The 20,700-nt window shown below is 41.4% G+C and overlaps 1 protein-coding gene across 4 annotated transcripts in view; it reads right to left on the bottom strand.

Annotated features, from left to right (window-relative positions):
• Positions 1-20,700, bottom strand: part of LOC134529659 (uncharacterized) — a 182,124-nt gene that overhangs the window by 74,532 nt on the left and 86,892 nt on the right. For all 4 annotated transcript variants that reach the window (XM_063363977.1, XM_063363976.1, XM_063363978.1 and 1 more), the window contains exons 2-6: positions 15,166-15,340; positions 11,516-11,650; positions 9,082-9,148; positions 6,233-6,382; positions 3,102-3,187 (exon numbers count right to left, since the gene is read on the bottom strand). In XM_063363977.1, coding sequence (XP_063220047.1) covers positions 3,102-3,187; positions 6,233-6,382; positions 9,082-9,148; positions 11,516-11,650; positions 15,166-15,340 — 613 coding nt within the window. The remainder of the gene's footprint in view (positions 1-3,101; positions 3,188-6,232; positions 6,383-9,081; positions 9,149-11,515; positions 11,651-15,165; positions 15,341-20,700) is intronic.

Below are 20,700 nucleotides of genomic sequence, written 5' to 3'. Positions count from 1 at the left end.
ATCGTTATGATGTATACGAAAGGTCCAATTGCAGCTATTAGAACATGAGTTCAACATATCACGTTCCTGCAGCTTCAGCTGATATAGAAAAAAACTCACAGATATAACAGGATTTCGGAAATTGCAGGGGACAAATTTAATGGCTAGCAGGCAATGCCAAAACAAGAAATTTATAATAAGTAACGAAACCATGAAAAGTTACAGGCGCTAACATTAGCGCGAAAATTTGAATTTCGCGCGCATTCTGCGCTGTTCCATTGGCTGAGAGGACGCGCGATCGCAGCGCCGTGACGTTCCAACGCTCCGCGGGAAGAAGGTGACGAGCCAGGCGCAGTTGCAACCTGCAGTCTGGTGCCCAACACAGTGGATGGTGGTTGTGGTAGTTCACGTGTTTGGATTCGGGCGGTGAACGTGTGTTGACGGTTTAATCAGTAAAGGTTCTGCAATTGCAGACTTGACGAAAAACAACGGCATGGCGAGAGCAATTCCAGCAGAAGCAGCGCGACTTTACCAAGGGCGCTTTCACAGCGAAAGTTTACCAAAATACGACCCACTTGCGGCTTAACCAGCGACTGCCAGGAACTGTAACGGTTTATGCCTATGTGAAAAATAAAAGTGATAAGATCCATGTTCGCTGGCGTGTCACACGCGTGCTCGCCCTTGTGACTTAAAGATACTAGCGTCCAAAAATACTATTTTTTAATCTTAGATTTAACCACGTCATTTTGTGAGAGACAAAATAATGGTCATAGTTCCTGATGATTGCTTTCATTCAGTGAATGTGCATGATGAAAAATCAACATCCAACCATTTAGTTCACTTTTAACCCGCATTTTGGTTATTGGCCTATGACATGCAGGAATAAACAGAGAATTGTCCTAAAATGCTCGTGACATGAGGAAAGTCATTGTGCGGAAGAAATGAGTGTTGATCAAGCTGTTATCTTGGGATAGAATGATGCCGAAAGAGCCGATATGTGAAACACAGCCTCAATTGTTCTGTAGACTTAAAATAAAATATACCCATTTTCGCTTTAGTTCATGTCCCCGAAACTGTTATGGTTTGGTGAAGTGAGTTTTTACTTCCCTGAGAGTTTTGAGATAATCTTATTTGTGAGATATTACTGCACAATAAAATTATATATATATATTTAATATGCAAATATTTTATTATGATACTAATTTTAAAATAAGTTAGTTATTTTGAAACAATTTTTAGCACATTATTATTTTATTTTTAACAAATATTTGCGCATTATTTAATTTTTTTAAATTTAGTTGGTTTTTAATGTAGATATCAGAGAAGGACTCTTAGAGTATTATGAAAAAGAGTCACTTGCTACGTTTAGTACTTTTACCTGTACTGAACTTGTCGCTTCTCCCTGGTCCCAGCAGGAAATGTCTCATTCGTCAGCGTGTTGTAGTCTTGAGTCAGCTCGTCATAACTAAGACGTTGAAATAAGTGTTGCTAAGTTTTGTCAGTTCCAGGAAAAAAACAGATTAGGATGAAACAGGGTTGTGGGAACTAAGCCCAGCCCCCAAAAATATCTTCTGAAATTATATACTAGGCAAAACAAAAAATAATGAAAAACAATTGTCTAGCTTTGCACTCAAGGTTTTACATTTACACACAAAATTCATGTGTTTTAGTTTAATGGCACAAATCTAGCTATGCCCAGTGGTGCAGATAAACTTTTTTGCATGGACGTTATGTCTCACCATATGGCAGAACCATTTATCTAAAAACTCGTTTCTTTCATTTCCCTCATTTTTTTACAGTAAAATGTAAAAGTAAATTTAATAATAAACCAAAACTTCAAATTGTAACATTTTCTAAAATTAATTAATTTTAAGTAATTTCCTTTTAAAACAATAACAATTTTAATTATTCCAGAAATTACACTCTCAACCTTTTCAGTATTTGCTGCAATATTAATTGTAAGTCTACAAAAACAGGAGTACTTAGCAGGGTTTGAAGAAATAGTAAAAAAAAAAGTTATTCATTGTTATTATCTTCGGATCAAAATAACATTATTAAGTAAAATATATAAAAAGTTGTGTATTTAGGTATTTGATTTAATATAACACTTTTTCTGCAACAGTAAGAATTGAAATCGCCCTGAGTTAATCAAAATCGTGATATTCACTGAGAGTTGCAATAAAAATACTCTAACTCCATTTTTATTTTTAATAAGTATAAAATAGAGTAGTGTCTTGGCAAAATAATTTTAAGTGTTATAATATAAATATATTCTTCAGTTATATGGATTTTAATAATATTTTTCTATTAAGTCAAGTATTTTCTATAATACGCTTTTAGTAGTAAGTTCAGAACTTACTTGGTGCTGAAAGTATTTCCTAACAACTAGGCGGTACTCAAATAGCGCTTTTTTCCTGTTCACGGATTTTTGTTGCAAAAAAAGCATGTTGTAGTTTTTCAAATAACGCAACATTTTTGTAATGTGTAATTTATAATAAAAATAATACAAATATCAGTATTTCTTTATGAGCACCACAAGTACGAGATAAATATTATAATAGCAACCTTTTAGTTTGTGTTATTATAATTCTTGTGAGGGAAATTTCGTAGTAGAAGGTTTTCAGTAGAGTGACTTTCAAATTACTTTCAGTAGAGTTTATTACTTTTTTCTTGTGAATCGGGGGAACAAAAAAAAAAGGCACAGAAGCATTTCGACACCACATTGACGCAAGGAGTTCATAAGTTCACTAGCAGTGACCAACACATTATCAACAAAGTTTGTGATACTTTTTTAATGGCTTCTGAAATTATAATAAACTGCAATGACAATGAATCGTTTCAAAGTAGGGACAGAATGTCGTGACACGGGTCATGGAATCTGCGATGTGTCATTGCCTGCTGAAGAACTATCATCAATCCTGGACAATAATGTTAACGTTCTAAATTTCAAACACCCGCGACCCAGCTGGGAATTGAACCCCGAATCGTTAACTTAGAGTATATCTCGCTCATAATTTTTGGCTGTGGTATCAGCTTACTGTGTTTTGAAAATAAATTATCAGTCCAGGCGAATAAAAAATTGCTTCAGATTACTTAGTCAAGAATTATTTTAACGAACCTACCTGTACTGAGCATTTGCTGCCTGTTGCGGTATGTTGTAAGTGATGCCACCAATCTTTTCTTCATTTCTGACTCGGCCTGTTGATGTCTGTAATAAAGAATAAAAATATTTAACTGGAGGATGCTCATCATATTTTGCTTTCAATCTACAAAGTAAAAAAAAATTGTAATTGAAACTGAAGCATTTTTATAAAAGAGAAAATGTTTGTAAAGCTACACAAATATATTTTGTAACCCTGTGTGTACAAATAAAAGAAAAGTAACAGTAGCATTACAAAAATAATTTTGGTATTAATACGGAACTTCTGTAAGCGCTCATGCCATGGCCAATTGACTCGAGAAGTTTCGCCCACTGCCGATAGATGGCACTCAATATTAAATATGATCTAGACAGTTATTATATTCCAATTTGTTGTGTCTGTCGCCAGCCTAACTCATCGTGCAACTAGGCTATATATTAGCTTAGTAGGTGTGATTACCAAGTAATGTAATATTTCCCGGATTTTGTAATAGTAATTTTTGTAATGTGTATGTTCCTGACTAATATTATGTTTTGTGGCTTACATTCCCATGGAAAACTGAAAACTTAACATTTGCCCACCTTCGCTTCTTGTGACTGGTGAGCGCAGAGGTTTCGTGAAATCTAAAAGCCGCAACGATTTTTAAAGTGCGCATTTACATTGTAGCAGTACACGAAAGGGTCCTGTAGTTTCAGATATAATATTTATTTCTTACAATTTTCAATAGTTTAAAACACAATTTCAAAGATTTTTTAAAATGTTTAAACATTAATTTGGGGGAGAACGTATAATCATTGCGGCATGATTTTCTCTTCCTTCTGAACAAACGTAAGCGGGATATTTCAATATTTTCTTTTCTTGTTTTCAAAATACAAACGGCATGTTACGAGGTAATTTTAACACAACCACTAAATCTTAAGTAGTTTTACATTAGGATGCATCGTTTCCTAAAGTTTTGAATAAAATAAGTAAGTAAGGATAAATTAACATAAAAGTTAGGCAAATAACCAAAATTTAGTTATTTACACGGATATCTAAAAGGAAAATATAGAACATTTTATAATGGAAATGTGTAGGCTTATCTGAATAAAACCCCGAGAGAACACAATTTCAACAACACATCTTGCAGAAGATAATAATCATAGTAGATCCACTCCCGAAAGAAACTTACAATTATGCTCCTTGGCACAAGTTACTCAACAACCACAGCTGCATGTTAAGAAAATCTATTTTTTTTTTTCACACAAGATACTCTGTTAACGCTCAAATTATGTAACACATATTATTTTGTAACATCAAAATAATGTTGTAGTATACACAAAATTTGGATATCATGAAATAACTCTTGTTTGTTGTGGACACATTAAAATTATCTTGTTGTCACCACACATTTGTTTCAGTGCGCATCGAGAAAGCAGCAGATGGAAGGGATGGTGAACGAGCGAAGAGAGATGCAAGGTGAAGACCGTGGAGAGGAATAAATAGAGGAACGAAGAGAAGGGCTTGGAAATAAGCGAGAAGAGGAACGAATAGAAGAATGCGGAGAGAAGTGGGAAATGAGGAGAACAGTTAAGAGGGTAGCGTGGAGAGAACCGAAGGGAATAATGTAGAGATGAGTTGGGAGATGTGTGAGGAAAGGAGTAAAGAAGAGGTGTGGAGAGATGTACAATATAATGAACAAATAGAGGAGCGAGGCGAGGAGCACGAAAAGGAGCGTTGAGAAGAATGAAGAGAGAAGTTAGGAGAGGAGCGAGGAGAAGAGAGAGGCGAAGAACTAGAAGAGGAGCCAAAACAGGAGCTATGAGAAGAGAGTGAGGAAGAGTGAGGAGGGGAGCATATAAGGGAGCTAGGAGGAGAGCAAGGAAAGAAGCATGCAGAGCAGCTAGGAGTGGATAGGAGAGGAGTGAGGAGAGGAGCGAGGAGAAGAACTAGAAGAGGAGCCAGAACAGTAGCTATGAGAAGAGAGTGAGGAAGAGTGAGGAGGGGGGCATATAAGGGAGCTAGGAGGAGAGCAAGGAAAGAAGCATGCAGAGCAGCTAGGAGTGGATAGGAGAGGAGTGAGGAGAGGAGCGAGGAGAAGAACTAGAAGAGGAGCCAGAACAGTAGCTATGAGAAGAGAGTGAGGAAGAGTGAGGAGGGGAGCATATAAGGGAGCTAGGAGGAGAGCAAGGAAAGAAGCATGCAGAGCAGCTAGGAGTGGATAGGAGAGGAGTGAGGAGAGGAGCGAGGAGAAGAACTAGAAGAGGAGCCAGAACAGGAGCTATGAGAAGAGAGTGAGGAAGAGTGAGGAGGGGAGCATATAAGGGAGCTAGGAGGAGAGCAAGGAAAGAAGCATGCAGAGCAGCTAGGAGTGGATAGGAGAGGAGTGAGGAGAGGAGCGAGGAGAAGAACTAGAAGAGGAGCCAGAACAGTAGCTATGAGAAGAGAGTGAGGAAGAGTGAGGAGGGGAGCATATAAGGGAGCTAGGAGGAGAGCAAGGAAAGAAGCATGCAGAGCAGCTAGGAGTGGATAGGAGAGGAGTGAGGAGAGGAGCGAGGAGAAGAACTAGAAGAGGAGCCAGAACAGGAGCTATGAGAAGAGAGTGAGGAAGAGTGAGGAGGGGAGCATATAAGGGAGCTAGGAGGAGAGCAAGGAAAGAAGCATGCAGAGCAGCTAGGAGTGGATAGGAGAGGAGTGAGGAGAGGAGCGAGGAGAAGAACTAGAAGAGGAGCCAGAACAGTAGCTATGAGAAGAGAGTGAGGAAGAGTGAGGAGGGGAGCATATAAGGGAGCTAGGAGGAGAGCAAGGAAAGAAGCATGCAGAGCAGCTAGGAGTGGATAGGAGAGGAGTGAGGAGAGGAGCGAGGAGAAGAACTAGAAGAGGAGCCAGAACAGTAGCTATGAGAAGAGAGTGAGGAAGAGTGAGGAGGGGAGCATATAAGGGAGCTAGGAGGGGAGCAAGGAGAGAAGCATGCAGAGCAGCTAGGAGTGGCTAGGAGAGGAGTGAGGAGGGGAGCAAGGAGAAGAGCGAGAGAAGAGCGAGGAGAAGAGCAGCTAGGAGTGGCGAGGAGAGGAGCGAGGAGAAGAGCGAGGAGGGGAGCGAGCAGAAGAGGAGCTAGAGGCTGGCCGGCTCACGGGCAGAGAGTTGGTGACGGGCTGGTGGCGCAGGCCGTCGCGGTCACGCGCCACTTGCCCCACGGCGGCGGGCTGGCCGCGGTACACGCGCTGCTGGCGGTCCACCTCTACCTCCTCGGCGGGCCCCGCGTCCTCCGCGTACAGCTGGTGCTGCAACCACAGTCGCTGTCAGAGACCGGCGGGCCTCCCACAACTCCCAGCCATACACATGCGCCGCTGCACGCCTCATTCGCTAGTAGAACTGTCGAAAACAGTGTCATGGCTGATCCAGTACGGCGAAGAGTTGAGGTTATAGCACTTTTTATGTTCGTATTTAAATGCAGACAGAGTTTAATATTTAATTTGAAGAGTAAATTATGTTTGGAATAAAAATTACTTACTACTTAACATTAAATCATTTTAAGAAAATCATATAGTTGCTATAGATCATTAGTAAACAAACGCAAATGGTGTTGTCTACACCAGCTGAGTTTCACAGTTCTGTTGAAAAATCAAAAGTCATGTTGTCTCCTTGCGAAAATGACAAAAGTTGGTTTATATCTATCGTCAGTCTATGATCTGCACTCACTGGAATGGGCAGAGCGAGGATAACAGAACAGGCTTGAAACAGGTTTACAAGGTAGCGGTGACGAATCTTCAGTATCAGCAACAGATCATCCGCGTGCATAATATTTAAGACGAATCACATATGTTTTGCGATTCAGCAGCTGCGTTCTCATTGGCCCATTTCAGAGAAAAATAAACTTATTTTGCCAATCATAACCAATAAGGTGATACAGTATGCAGACATGAACAAAGTGTATCCGTAAAGCTTATTGGCTTTTAGTCCTACAAGGAGTTTCAAATAAATTGTTATACATTTATAGTAATCATTAAAATAGCTGCTGCCAAAATTAAACACCAATTTTGCATTTTGCAGGTCCTCTAGTTAAATAATGTAAGCGTATCTATTTACAAACCATACGTGATTCACCTAAAAATATCGACACCAAAAAAACTAAAATCTAACTTAAACGTAGTAATATGTTAACATGTTTTGTAAATATTTTTTGACTAAAACATTTGTGATATCGTCTCTATCACTAAAGTAATCAGATTGCAAAAAAAAACATATTTTTTTAATTTCTGGTTAAAATAATAGAAATAAATGTTTCTACGACAAAGGCTACACACAAAGAATTAACGCAAAAATGGGTACCACATGAACACATGCTCTCAGTTTATGCTAGAGTTGAAATATGAATGTCTGTAATTTTTTTAAAATAAAATATAAACAAATTTTGAAATTATGAAATTATTTATAAGTAATAATTTTAAATCATGGGCAAAATAACATCGGTTGAACACTTATGGTTTAAGCATTAGATAAGGCTGTTACCTTCTTGAGAATGTTGGAATATATAGTAACATAAACAGCAGTATTTGTTTTTCCTATTAAATAATACATTTCACTGTCGCTGGCTCTTTGTGTAGAAGAAAAGACGATGATTTCGTGTATCAGTGTTTTTATTTTCATGTTTATCTTACTTCTGGAAAGGTTTGAAGAAAATAAATGACACTGGGCTTCTTCCCAAGTGAGTACGTGTGTTTATGTTTGCATCCCACATTTCTATATTTGCACTCGCGTCAACACACACAGCATTTTCGTTTGCGGTAAGTTTGCTCTATTAACCATGTTAAAAGTTTCTTTCAATCTTAACTTTAATAATTATGACACATGCTTGCATTCGTAACTTTACAATGAGCTTAGATGAAGATAGCCAAGTTGACTTGCTATGGCAACCATAATTCAAGATTGATGCGAGCTTGATATAAGCTTTAATATAGCTTATGCCAGCTTGATTCAAGTTTGATGCAAGGTGGGTGCGTGGAGACTGGTAAGTTTGATTCAAGCTTTATTGAAGATTGCAGGCCTGAAAATCCAGGTTTGCTGCAAGCTTAATATGCTATGAGGGAATTATTTGAAAGCACTTTACGTATTTCAGTTTATAGTTTATACTTTTGCATAGGTGTTTGCAAATTGTAGACAAAAACCAGCATTTTATTAAAACGAAAATAACATCTCTGATTTTAACGCAAATAATATTTTTGGAAAAATGATTATGAAAAAAAGCATTAATTTTGGTTTTGTTTAAAAGAATAATTTAACATATTTGGTTCCAAATAATTAATGTATGAAAAATTTCAAATGAAACTAAATGAAAACAATTAATAATAGTTAGTTTTGTTAATACTTGGTAGATAGTGGTTGACACAAGCACTCTACTTAGGCCCTTGACTATAGAGTCAGTAATAAATTTAGAAATATGGGTCAGTTACAAACTTTGGTGGGCTGCAAACTTGGGTGTCCTGGGGAACAGGCAGCCAGAAGCGGTTGCATGCTTCGTGTGATGCCTGCCTGCCAGGCGTCAGGGATCGTTAAGTGATGCCCACCGTCGTGACATGTGTCTAGAAATTGGTCTCTCACGACTAACCTATCGACCCTAAATTTTTGACACAATTGTTAACGAAAGTTCGGTTGGTGTACTGCTCGCTTGTAATTTCTATTTATATGAATAAAATATAACAAATAGTATTCAGCTATTTATTCATAAAAGTAATTCCCTCTCATTCTAATTCACTGGGTTAAAATTATATCACGAACCTTAATTTAAGGCACCGTTACTTTATTGATCTGAGATGTAATCTTAAAGCTAGTTTTATTATATAATGTATCTTTTTAAATTTTTAAAGTATAAGAGTAATATCAAATCATTAAATTTTTCCCTAGTAACAATGTAAAATTATGCAAACCTGGTCACCTAAAGAGTTTAATTTCTCCCACACATGTATTTATACTTATTGTTTACCTTGGCGAGTTCATCTTCTTGTCGCTTTAGCTGTTCATTTTGAACTCTCGCTGACAAAACTGATGCCCTGTGAACAGCGAGAAGTAACTTTAGTAACCCGTCATTAGGTCAGTGGACAAAATGACCGAGTTCACTGTTCCTGTTCTTAAGTTATTTGTGTTGAATTTTCCTAAACTTACTTTTCTCCTTCATAATAATCTGAGCTTGGAAATTTAGTTGTTTTTTTTTTTTTTAATTTGCACACACTCAAAAATAAATGCATTCGTATTTTTAAACATAAATAAATACAAGCTGGCCATACTAGAAAATGTAATTTTTATAGTAAATATAATTTTTTATTGACATCGTTGGCTTGTAAAAGTATAGGTTAAAATACGGATGTACGTCACATGGCTATACATGGAGGAATAAGGTGACGTGAGATCCGATATTATGATGGAATACCAATTTGGGTAACTAACTCGGTGCTCCATAAATTAAATCTTAACAAATGTTGGGGTAGAACCAACGACCCTCACCACAAAAGCTTGATATTTCAGCGAATACAGCCACTGAGGACTCAAACCTAAACCAAGACTTAGTTTAACTGTACGTATATTATGCTTAGAGACCGGAAAATAATTCGCGAATTCATTTCGCGATAGGCTAAAATACAAATAGTTATACCTCAGTGCTGCCTCTGCTATTGGCTCACAACTCACCTGGATGACTCTGAGCCAATGAGAAACACTCAACCAAAGCTGTATCGAATCACAGGCTGCTACGTTGGGACGTCTCACAAAACAGCAGCCAATGAGTGGGTGAAATTTGACCGTGTGTACTTAGAACTATGGAGTTCATCCTACAGGTCATTGAACCCGCGAATTTTTCCGGTCCCTAACCATGCTTACAATCATTGCTAGAAACAGGAAAATTTCGCGGATTCATTTAAAGAAAGGCTAGAATTGAAATACTTATACTATTGTGCTGTGTCTGCTGTTGGCTCACAGGTAATGCGGAGTACCGTAGGCCAGTGAGAAACCCTGGACTAGAGAAGTGTCCAACCAGAGACTGACCGGCAAAGATATCACACAAGTCACCAGCCAATTAACAGGTTGCGTTTGCCGTAAGTATATGCACAGGACTGTGGAGTCCATCCTGGAGGTTATTGAACCCGCGAATATTTTTTCCAGTCCCTTATCATTGCTGCTAGGCTCTAGAGGTTTCCGCACGGTGGTGAAAAGACGAAGCACAGACAAAGTTATTATGCAGGGGTGAGACCATGTCCTCATTTAATCTATCATATCTATGAATTATGTCGTGATAAATTGATGTGGAACGGTAATAACCTTAGATGCTTCCAAACTTTAATCAAATTTGCAATACAGTGTTCAATTAAAAAAAAACTACATTTTCTAAAGCATTAAGTTTTAATATTATAAGTACGGAGAGGCTCAATTTATTACTTCTCTCCAGCAAACACAGTCCGGACACTCAAATGATTTATTCCGGCTTGTGAAAGAGGTCTCATAGTGAATATTTACGTAAGAAACGTAAGAGCGAACATGTTTTAATTTGTTTATAGAAATATATTTTCACTCAAATTACCAGTAAATTAACTTTAACATAAAATTCCAAACTTTAGTAAAGGTTCAAATAATAATTACTGACAAATAATAATCTAAAGATTCCGCTTAAATTATTTGTTAGTATGGGCAATTGAGCTTTTTGAAGCCTTAACAAAAGGTTTTGACATCAAATAGCGTGGATCATTAACACGCGTAGGTATCTAAAATTAATTTTCGAGCATCATCGGTTAAGTCCCGAAATTTACAAATTAAATTTTATTGCTACTCCCCTTAGAATTAACTCGTTGTTACTAAACGCGCTCATTGTAACAATGCTCACTTCACTCTATATTTGGGTACTGTTAAAGAATAAGCTATTTTCCTCACTTGCCAATGATTAGAGACCGGAAAAATTCGCGGATTCATTTCGTGATAGGCTGAAATTCAAACATGTGTATAATTCTGCTGGTTCCGCTATTGGCTCGCGGTTTAACTGGAGCTCTCTGGGCCAATGAGAGACTATCGACCAAAGAAGCGTCGAATCACAAGCTACCCAGTGGAGACGACTCACAATTTAGTAACCAATGAACACGCGTGTTGACTTGAGAAGTGCAGAGGATAATGGAGGCTATACTAGAGGCCATTGAATCTGCGAATACTTCCGGTCCCTACTAATGATATTTTTTTAAGTCGTATGTTCCTTTAAAAATAGTAGAAGAAAGAAAGAGATACAAAAAAAAGATTGGTTGAATAAACTACATAGGTAAAAAACATTAGAAAGCGTGAGAAAAGAACGTAACTAACCTCACGTGAAGCATTTTGTGAGCGAGTTTTCCCTGCTGGCAGTGACAGCAGGCTGCCTTGCCCCTGGTAGCAGGAGCACTCACCTGGACGGGCTGTGATTCGTCAGCGGTCCCTGGCGGGTGCGCGAATCGGTGACCCGCACGGTGCTGACCGTGGCGGACTCCCCCTCCAAGCCGCAGCCCACGTTGCGCGGCCAATCACACGTCTGCAGCTCGTGGCTGCCGTGCAAGAACACACACAAGCGCCCGTCAGCGCCCACCCGGGCATCAAGCGTCCATGTCCACTCCCGCGCTGCGCTCTGCTCTTTGTTCGTGTTCTATAACTGATGTGGTCTAAACAGGGCCGGCGCGTCCATATAGGCGAACTAGGCAACCGCCTAGGGCGCCAAGTAGCTGGGGGTGGCGCAGCATGACACATAACAGCTGATATAATATTTTTAACGAATATTGAAACTAGATGAAAATGGATTTTTGTAACAGTTTGGAATGTTTATATTGATATAAGTAATTATTTTAAGTCCACGGTGACCTGTTTATGATTTTTAATAAGTAAAACAGTAAAAAAAACACAAACCTGCTTACATTTGATTGTTGACAAAATCTTAGGCTTACGTGATGTATTTTGAGGCAAGGAAAATTTTTTCGGAGTGTCCGGTGCGGGGGGGGGGGGGGGACATTAAGGTTTTTCGCCTAGGGTGCCAATTTACCTTGCACCGGCCCTGGGTCTAAATGATGCCATACCACACACACACACCATTAGCTGTAACATTTCTGTGACCTGCTAAAAGAAACTCTGAAATGACTACAGAATTTAAATTAAATAATATTGATTATCAAATATACTTTTTTGTAACTTTAATTTCACAAATAAATAATGTAATATTTACTGAAGTAATCCAGGCTTGAAGCTGCCTCGGAAGCGTAATAAATGGAAAACGAACTTTGTTTTTCCATGAAAATAATATTTCATGTAACTTTATAAAAAGTAACTTTTTAGCACTGCATCCCTGTGCTAGGTTTTGTCTTGGGAGAATATTTCAACTAGCAAATGATAATGTGTTAAGCAGAATTGGACAGTTTAATTTTCTGCTGTAAATGTAAAAAATCAAAATTTTTGCATTTCAGAGTATAAATTGCTTATTCCCAAGCTTTTTACACCTTGCTTGTCTAGAGACAGGAAAAATGGTGAACCAAAATAAAGGGTTGCGTCACACGAAACCTCTTCAAGACGCCTAATTGTCGGTAGTCAATGAATTGTATGCAAATGATGAATGTATCATGAAGGTCGAGTAGTCAAATAACATGCTTCTCACTACAGCGGTCTGGGTTCGACTCCAGCGAGGCTGAAACTGGATTTTCCGCAAGTGGGAAACATTACGGACGAGGTACTTCCGTTTCTTTCTCCATTTCATTACGTCAATTCTCCATTCATTGTCTGTGAATACCGTGACAACGAAGAGATTTTAATCCCTAATTGGGATGCAGGTACTAAAATGGTTTAGAGGTATATGCTATAATGTGGTCGTTGCTTAAACTATAATGGTCTTACTGGAATAAACTATAGCAGTTTAGTGAGATATTTGGCAATGTGTTTGTGGGATATACTAATGGTGGGTCCGTGGGATATGCTATTATGGGTTCGTGGGGTATGTTATAATGGTTTCGTGAGATATACTATAATGGGTTCGGTGGTATCTATTATGAGTTCGTTGGATATTATACGGGATGCCCTTAAACGAATGTCCCAGTTTAATTTACATTATTTATAACAAATCATTCATAAAATTGAAGGTAAACTGACCTAGTTTTTCTTACAAATGTTCAGTATGTGCAACTTTAGTAATACGGCACACATCCAACATAATGTCCATTTCTTCCCACACTTTGGAATAATGGAAGAAAAAGCCTCTTAAACTCTGTGTATCAACTCTGGAAATTATTAGGTAGCGGTGGATCATATACACAATCTTTTATAAAGCCCCAAAGTAAAAAAAATAGCTTGGCGTTATGTCAGGTGAACGTGGAGGCCAGCAAAAAAGAGCTCTGTCGTCTCGACCGTTACGACCAATCCAACGGTCAAGGACTTCGACGCTCGACCACTCTCGTGCAAAGAGAGACAGGGGGGAGGGGCTCCATCCTGTTGCCACTCTTAGCAAACTACAGAACACAAACCGCTTTACGCTCAGGAGTCGCCAATTTGCGTAGGTGGCGCTGCAAGCGAGAAAACAACAAAGCAGTACTCGCGCATGCGCTTACTCAAAACTGCTTGAGTTACTCTTTAATTGTGACCTTGAACTAAAACTCTAAAACGCTTGTAGTTAATACTATTAAAATTTATAACTGGCACATTCTTTTTTGGACATACTGTATTGTATGTGGGTCCGTGGTATATAATGCAGTGGGTTCGTGGGGTCTAATATAATAGGTTCATGAGATATTTGGTAATATGTTTGTGGGATGTACTATTATGGATTTGTGGGGTGTATTATAATGGGTTCGTTGGGTATTCTATAATAGGTTCGTTGGGTATATTACAATGGGTTCGTTGGATATTCTAAAATGGGTTCGTTGGGTATATTACAATGGGTTCGTTTGGTATTATATAATGGGTTCGTTGGGTTTTCTACAACTGGTTCGTTTGGTATTCTATAATGGGTTCGTTGGGTATACTACAATGGGTTCGTTTGGTATTCTATAATGGGTTTGTTTGGTTTTCTACAACTGGTTCGTTGGGTATTCTATAATGGGTTCGTTGGATTTTCTACAACTGGTTCGTTTGGTATTCTATAATGGGTTCGTTGGGTATTCTATGATGGGTTCGTTGGGTATATTGCAATGGGTTCGTTGGGTATATTACATTGGGTTCGTTTGGTATTCTATAATGGGTTCGTTGGGTTTTCTACAACAAGTTCGTTTGGTATTCTATAATGGGTTCGTTGGGTATATTACAATGGGTTCGTTGGGTATATTACAATAGGTTCGTTGGGTATTCTATAATGGGTTCGTTGGGTATATTACAATGGGTTCGTTTGGTATTCTACAATGGGTTCGTTTGGTATTCTATAATGGGTTCGTTGGGTTTTCTACAACGGGATCATTTGATATTCTATAATGGGTTCGTTGGGTATTATATAATGGGTTCGTTGGGTATATTACAATGGGTTCGTTTAGTATTCTATAATAGGTTCATTGGTTTTTCTACAACTGGTTCGTTTGGTATTCTATAATGGGTTCGTTGGGTATTCTATAATGGGTTCGTTGGGTATTTTATAATGGGTTCGTTGGGTATTCTATAACGGGTTCGTTGGATATTCTATAATGGGTTCGTTGGGTATATTGCAATGGGTTCGTTGGGTATATTGCAATGGGTTCGTTGGGTATATTACAATGGGTTCGTTGGGTATTATATAATGGATTCGTTGGGTATATTGCAATGGGTTCGTTGGGTATATTGGGTTCGTTTGGTATTCTATAATGGGTTCGTTGGGTATTCTATAATGGGTTCATTGGGTATTCTATAATGGGTTCGTTGGATATTCTATAATGGGTTCGTTGGGTATATTGCAATGGGTTCGTTGGGTATATTACAATGGGTTCGTTGGGTATTATATAATGGGTTTGTTGGGTATATTGCAATGGGTTCGTTGGGTATATTACAATGGGTTCGTTTGGTATTCTATAATGGGTTCGTTGGGTATTATACGGTGGGGGCTGGTAACGTGTGGTCGCCTCACCTGTACATGAGCCCCCCGGTGCAGGACTCGAGCAGCGCTCCGCCGAACACGCACACGTAGTACTGCGTGCAGTCGCTGGGGTGCGGGTAGTAGCCGAACTCCTCCGGGCAGTCGAACTCCACGGCCTGGCTCACGTCGGCGCCCAGGCGTCCGCGGCGCTGGCTCGCTGACCAGCCTGCAAGCACGGCGCGCGTCCGTCACCTCAGTGCCGGTCTCTGCACAGCTCACAACTAGCAACGTCTCAGCTGTCAGTGCGCGGCGCTGGCTCGCTGACCAGCCTGCAAGCACGGCGCGGGGCCATCCCCTGTGTCGGTCTCTGCTCAGCTCACAACTAGCACCGTCTCAGCTGTCAGTGCGCGGCGCTGACTCGCTGACCAGCCTGCAAGCACGGCGCGCGTCCGTCACCTCAGTGCCGGTCTCTGCTCAGCTCACAACTAGCAACGTCTCAGCTGTCAGTGCGCGGCGCTGGCTCGCTGACCAGCCTGCAAGCACGGCGCGGGGCCATCCCCTGTGTCGGTCTCTGCTCAGCTCACAACTAGCACCGTCTCAGCTGTCAGTGCGCGGCGCTGGCTCGCTGACCAGCCTGCAAGCACGGCGCGCGTCCGTCACCTCAGTGCCGGTCTCTGCACAGCTCACAACTAGCAACGTCTCAGCTGTCAGTGCGCGGCGCTGGCTCGCTGACCAGCCTGCAAGCACGGCGCGGGGCCATCCCCTGTGTCGGTCTCTGCTCAGCTCACAACTAGCACCGTCTCAGCTGTCAGTGCGCGGCGCTGGCTCGCTGACCAGCCTGCAAGCACGGCGCGCGTCCGTCACCTCAGTGCCGGTCTCTGCTCAGCTCACAACTAGCACCGTCTCAGCTGTCAGTGCGCGGCGCTGGCTCGCTGACCAGCCTGCAAGCACGGCGCGCGTCCGTCACCTCAGTGCCGGTCTCTGCTCAGCTCACAACTAGCAACGTCTCAGCTGTCAGTGCGCGGCGCTGGCTCGCTGACCAGCCTGCAAGCACGGCGCGGGGCCATCCCCTGTGTCGGTCTCTGCTCAGCTCACAACTAGCACCGTCTCAGCTGTCAGTGCGCGGCGCTGGCTCGCTGACCAGCCTGCAAGCACGGCGCGCGTCCGTCACCTCAGTGCCGGTCTCTGCTCAGCTCACAACTAGCACCGTCTCAGCTGTCAGTGCGCGGCGCTGGCTCGCTGACCAGCCTGCAAGCACGGCGCGCGTCCGTCACCTCAGTGCCGGTCTCTGCTCAGCTCACAACTAGCAACGTCTCAGCTGTCAGTGCGCGGCGCTGGCTCGCTGACCAGCCTGCAAGCACGGCGCGGGGCCATCCCCTGTGTCGGTCTCTGCTCAGCTCACAACTAGCACCGTCTCAGCTGTCAGTGCGCGGCGCTGGCTCGCTGACCAGCCTGCAAGCACGGCGCGCGTCCGTCACCTCAGTGCCGGTCTCTGCTCAGCTCACAACTAGCACCGTCTCAGCTGTCAGTGCGCGGCGCTGGCTCGCTGACCAGCTTGCAAGCACGGCGCGCGTCCGTCACCTCAGTGCCGGTCTCTGCTCAGCTCACAACTAGCACCGTCTCAGCTGTCAGTGCGCGGCGCTGGCTCGCTGACCAGCCTGCAAGCACGGCGCGCGTCCGTCACCTCAGTGCCGGTCTCTGCTCAGCTCACAACTAGCACCGTCTCAGCTCTCAGTGCGCGGCGCTGGCTCGCCGACCAGCCTGCAAGCACGGCGCGCGTCCGTCACCTCAGTGCCGGTCTCTGCACAGCTCACAACTAGCAACGTCTCAGCTGTCAGTGCGCGGCGCTGGCTCGCTGACCAGCCTGCAAGCACGGCGCGCGTCCGTCACCTCAGTGCCGGTCTCTGCACAGCTCACAACTAGCAACGTCTCAGCTGTCAGTGCGCGGCGCTGGCTCGCCGACCAGCCTGCAAGCACGGCGCGCGTCCGTCACCTCAGTGCCGGTCTCTGCACAGCTCACAACTAGCAACGTCTCAGCTGTCAGTGCGCGGCGCTGGCTCGCTGACCAGCCTGCAAGCACGGCGCGCGTCCGTCACCTCAGTGCCGGTCTCTGCACAGCTCACAACTAGCAACGTCTTAGCACTCAGTGGGAGTAATCTCGCGAATGCGACGGAAATGTGTAACAGGAAGTAGAGAGAAGCGCGCGCCAATAAATTTTTCGGTGCGGCCTACAGTTGGCGCTTGTGCTGAAGCGTTTCAAAAGAGAGAGAGAGAGAGAGAGAGAGAGAGAGAGAGAGAGAAGTAAGAAAGAGAAAGAAGACACAGCTGTAATCCGTTCGTTCCGCTAACGTTAGGCTTGAACACCACGATGCACTGTCATGTGGCTGTTATAATACGTTATAAATCCGTTTTGAAATAATAATGAATAATATATAATACAAATTCAATAATTTTGTAAGTGTTATATTAGAATACGTGTTGTGTTTATAGATATTTTGTGGTACGAATTCATTACTGGATTTCATTTGAATAAAGTGAGTATTAATAAAAATGTTCTGTAATTCAAATTATAATGTCGTTTTAAAATTTGAGGTTCATTCCTTTTAATGCCCTGTTATTTTAGTCCTTTTAAAATTGGCACATAAGAAATTTACAAATTAATTTAAAAAAAATATTTCCAATAATAATTTTCTGAATCGATACGATTTTGTTCAGTTTTTATTTACAGGGATCGGTAAATTAAGAGCAGGGTACATGCGAGAATGCGGGCAGCTGAAGCCTGATGAAAAATTGTGAACAGGTGGACTAGGGCCAGTACTCTACTCAACCTACCCGGGATTTTGCTCGTTACCTAGGTTAGGTTGGCAAGTACTGAAAGACTCGCTCATTTTTATATTTACTAAACGAAAACACTGTTAACTTGCGCACGATTATTAGTAAATGTAAAAGTAACAATTAGAAAGTTAAATAATAGCAGATTAGGCCATAGTTTTTTTTTAACACGACCATGCCAAATGTAAATATTTTCTGATGGATTCAATGGTCAACCATGAGCCGAATTATGTATCAAAAGCACAAATGTAAAAAAAAAAAAAACGAATGAAAACCTAGGAACCAATGTTGATCATAGCGATGAAACAAACTTTGTAAAACTAGCGGAGCTTTGTCTCACCCTGTGACCCTGTGGTATTTTATTCGGTATTTTATTATTATATATGTTATTGTCCTGTCCTTCGCTATGTATACTTATTCGTGTTTGGCAACGTAAGACGTTCCCTTTGAGTATCCGTAGTTGTCACACGTCAGAATACGAACAAAACGTCAAGGATGGAATCACGTGTACCGTGCCGCGATGCGACAGGATCGTGGACGTAAAGCCAGCCGCTCGTATTCGTGTCGTCGACGAGGCAGCGGAGATAGAGAAAAAGAAAACCCGTCGGCCTTAAAAAACCTCAGTATTCAGTTCAGCCTCGCCTGGATTCCAAGTTTTAGGACCTCGAATGTCTTTCTCGTTCCGATGGCTTATCACATCAGCTTCTCCAGGGATTGGTGGCGGCCGCCACGACCAGCCTGACCAGTTCAGAAGCAGGTCGCCGCCTGAGAACAGAGCCCACGCCCCAGCTGTGTCGGGACACAGACACTGTAGCCGCCTGGACTACGACTGAGAAGGACAAACCAGGGAGGGGTTTTTTACATTAAAACCCAACGACAGTGGAAAGCTGGTGCTTTAGCAAAAATGTATAAGGCTTAGGAAAAAATATAATTTATTTATAATAAAATACCTCTAGAGTGAAAATGGAACATACATTGTATAACATAATTACAGGTTAGCAATTTATAATAATCATTGGGGCAACTCCTCAAGCGCTCCCGCGGGACGCAAAAACAAATAAATACAATCATTCATACAAGTTTAAAACAATGTAAGAGTAAAGCGGACGTGGTGGCGAAGCGTTGGAAGTAGCAAACTAGTAATATGGGCCGCTAGGCTGAAAGCAATATCGAGAAAGAAATTATAGTGCGGCTTGACAAGAAGTGTCCAATGCCATCGTGGCACGCCTGAGCGCTACAGCGGTGCAATCCGGCGGCCCCGGGCTCCGATCCCAGTTCTCGGTTCGTCATGTTTCTTTTCCTGGAACCAACTGCAAGTCAACTACAGTTTGGTCGATTACCCGCACATTCCCTCAATGGCTTTGTCGCTCGTCTTTGTATCTAATGCATCGCTGTCGAGAACGTGAGGCTACGCTTGAAAACAGTCGATCAAGAAATCGAAACTATCAATGCGTCACAAAACTCTGAAACGCATATTGTCACGTCCTGTGTTACCAAAAAACCTTGTTAACTGTGGAAGGGAGTACGAAATTAAAGTCGACGAACCAAGTTTACCATCCAAAGGACTTCAAATAATATCTCTAAAATAATACAATGTAATAAAATTGTTTTAAACGAGCTAAATCTAGTACATTTACCTCCACAGCCCTGATTTATAACAAAAATTATCTCGCTAAGGCATCAGAGAAGCAGGAACTAAAACATAGCAAAAAAAAAAAACACTTGAGCGAGAGTATACCGAAATCTTTTGCAACAACTGGCCGTACTATGTCATTGCTATCATGTGTGTGTGAAAAATCAGTGAAAAATAGGGAACTAGAACCATTCTAACTAAATAATAATAATAACTCAATAAAGTACTTAAATAAAAAGTGAATACCTGTTTGCAATGTAAAACCGGTTTACTTAGACTTCTGGATCAACAGATACAAGTACAACTTGCGAGAAAACGGTTCTACATTTGTCATCGTGCCAATACTCCGCTAAACGAGCTTCTGAAATATCTCTTTAGAAATTTACAATAAAATAAAACAAGAAGTTTATCTGCCTTAGCCCGTCACCAAGCGAACGAACTGGATTTACCAGAAAAAATATAAAAAAACCTTAAACCGTTACATTTTACTTCTTTCAGTCATAAACTCAACAGGGAATAGGTACTGTCTGAAAATCAAACTTAAAATGGAAACGGAAAACATTACACTCAAACCATGGCAGAATAAATGAAAGATCACAGCAGTCACAACTACTTGATTCCTTACAAAAAAAAGTAAACGTTTATAAACCGCATAAATTTGACACTCAACCATAATTAATGACTAGGGACACATGTATTTCGCGATTTCGTTTCATGTCAAGGTATTTCACAAAACACTGTAGCTTTTTCTAAGAGTCATGGCAAATTGTGAGGGTGCAGCAGTACGGTGACCACATTCTCATTGGCCCCGTCAAGAGCGGGACGACACCTCTCACCGACCTCAGCCAATAACCACAGGAGAAAAGCTACAGTATTTTGTGAAATACCTTGACACGAAATGTATTCGCGAAATACAGGTGTCCCTATAATGACTATATTTATCTCGTGATGCGTTTTTGTTGATTGTCCTCAAGCCCTTCTGCAATCTCAAACGAAAGGGGGAAAAAATAGAGAAAGGCTTAGTTCGGGTTCGTGCCGTAGATTTTTCGTGAAAACGTGAGGGGAAAATCACAAAAAAAAAAGTGTTTCGTAATAATATGCAATTAAATCATCTATCTAAT

This window comes from Bacillus rossius, chromosome 2 (assembly GCF_032445375.1).
Source record: "Bacillus rossius redtenbacheri isolate Brsri chromosome 2, Brsri_v3, whole genome shotgun sequence".
Classification (NCBI taxonomy): Eukaryota; Metazoa; Arthropoda; class Insecta; order Phasmatodea; family Bacillidae; genus Bacillus; species Bacillus rossius.
The sequence above is the reverse complement of the archived record's forward strand: the minus strand, read 5'-3'. Positions and strand labels throughout refer to the sequence as shown.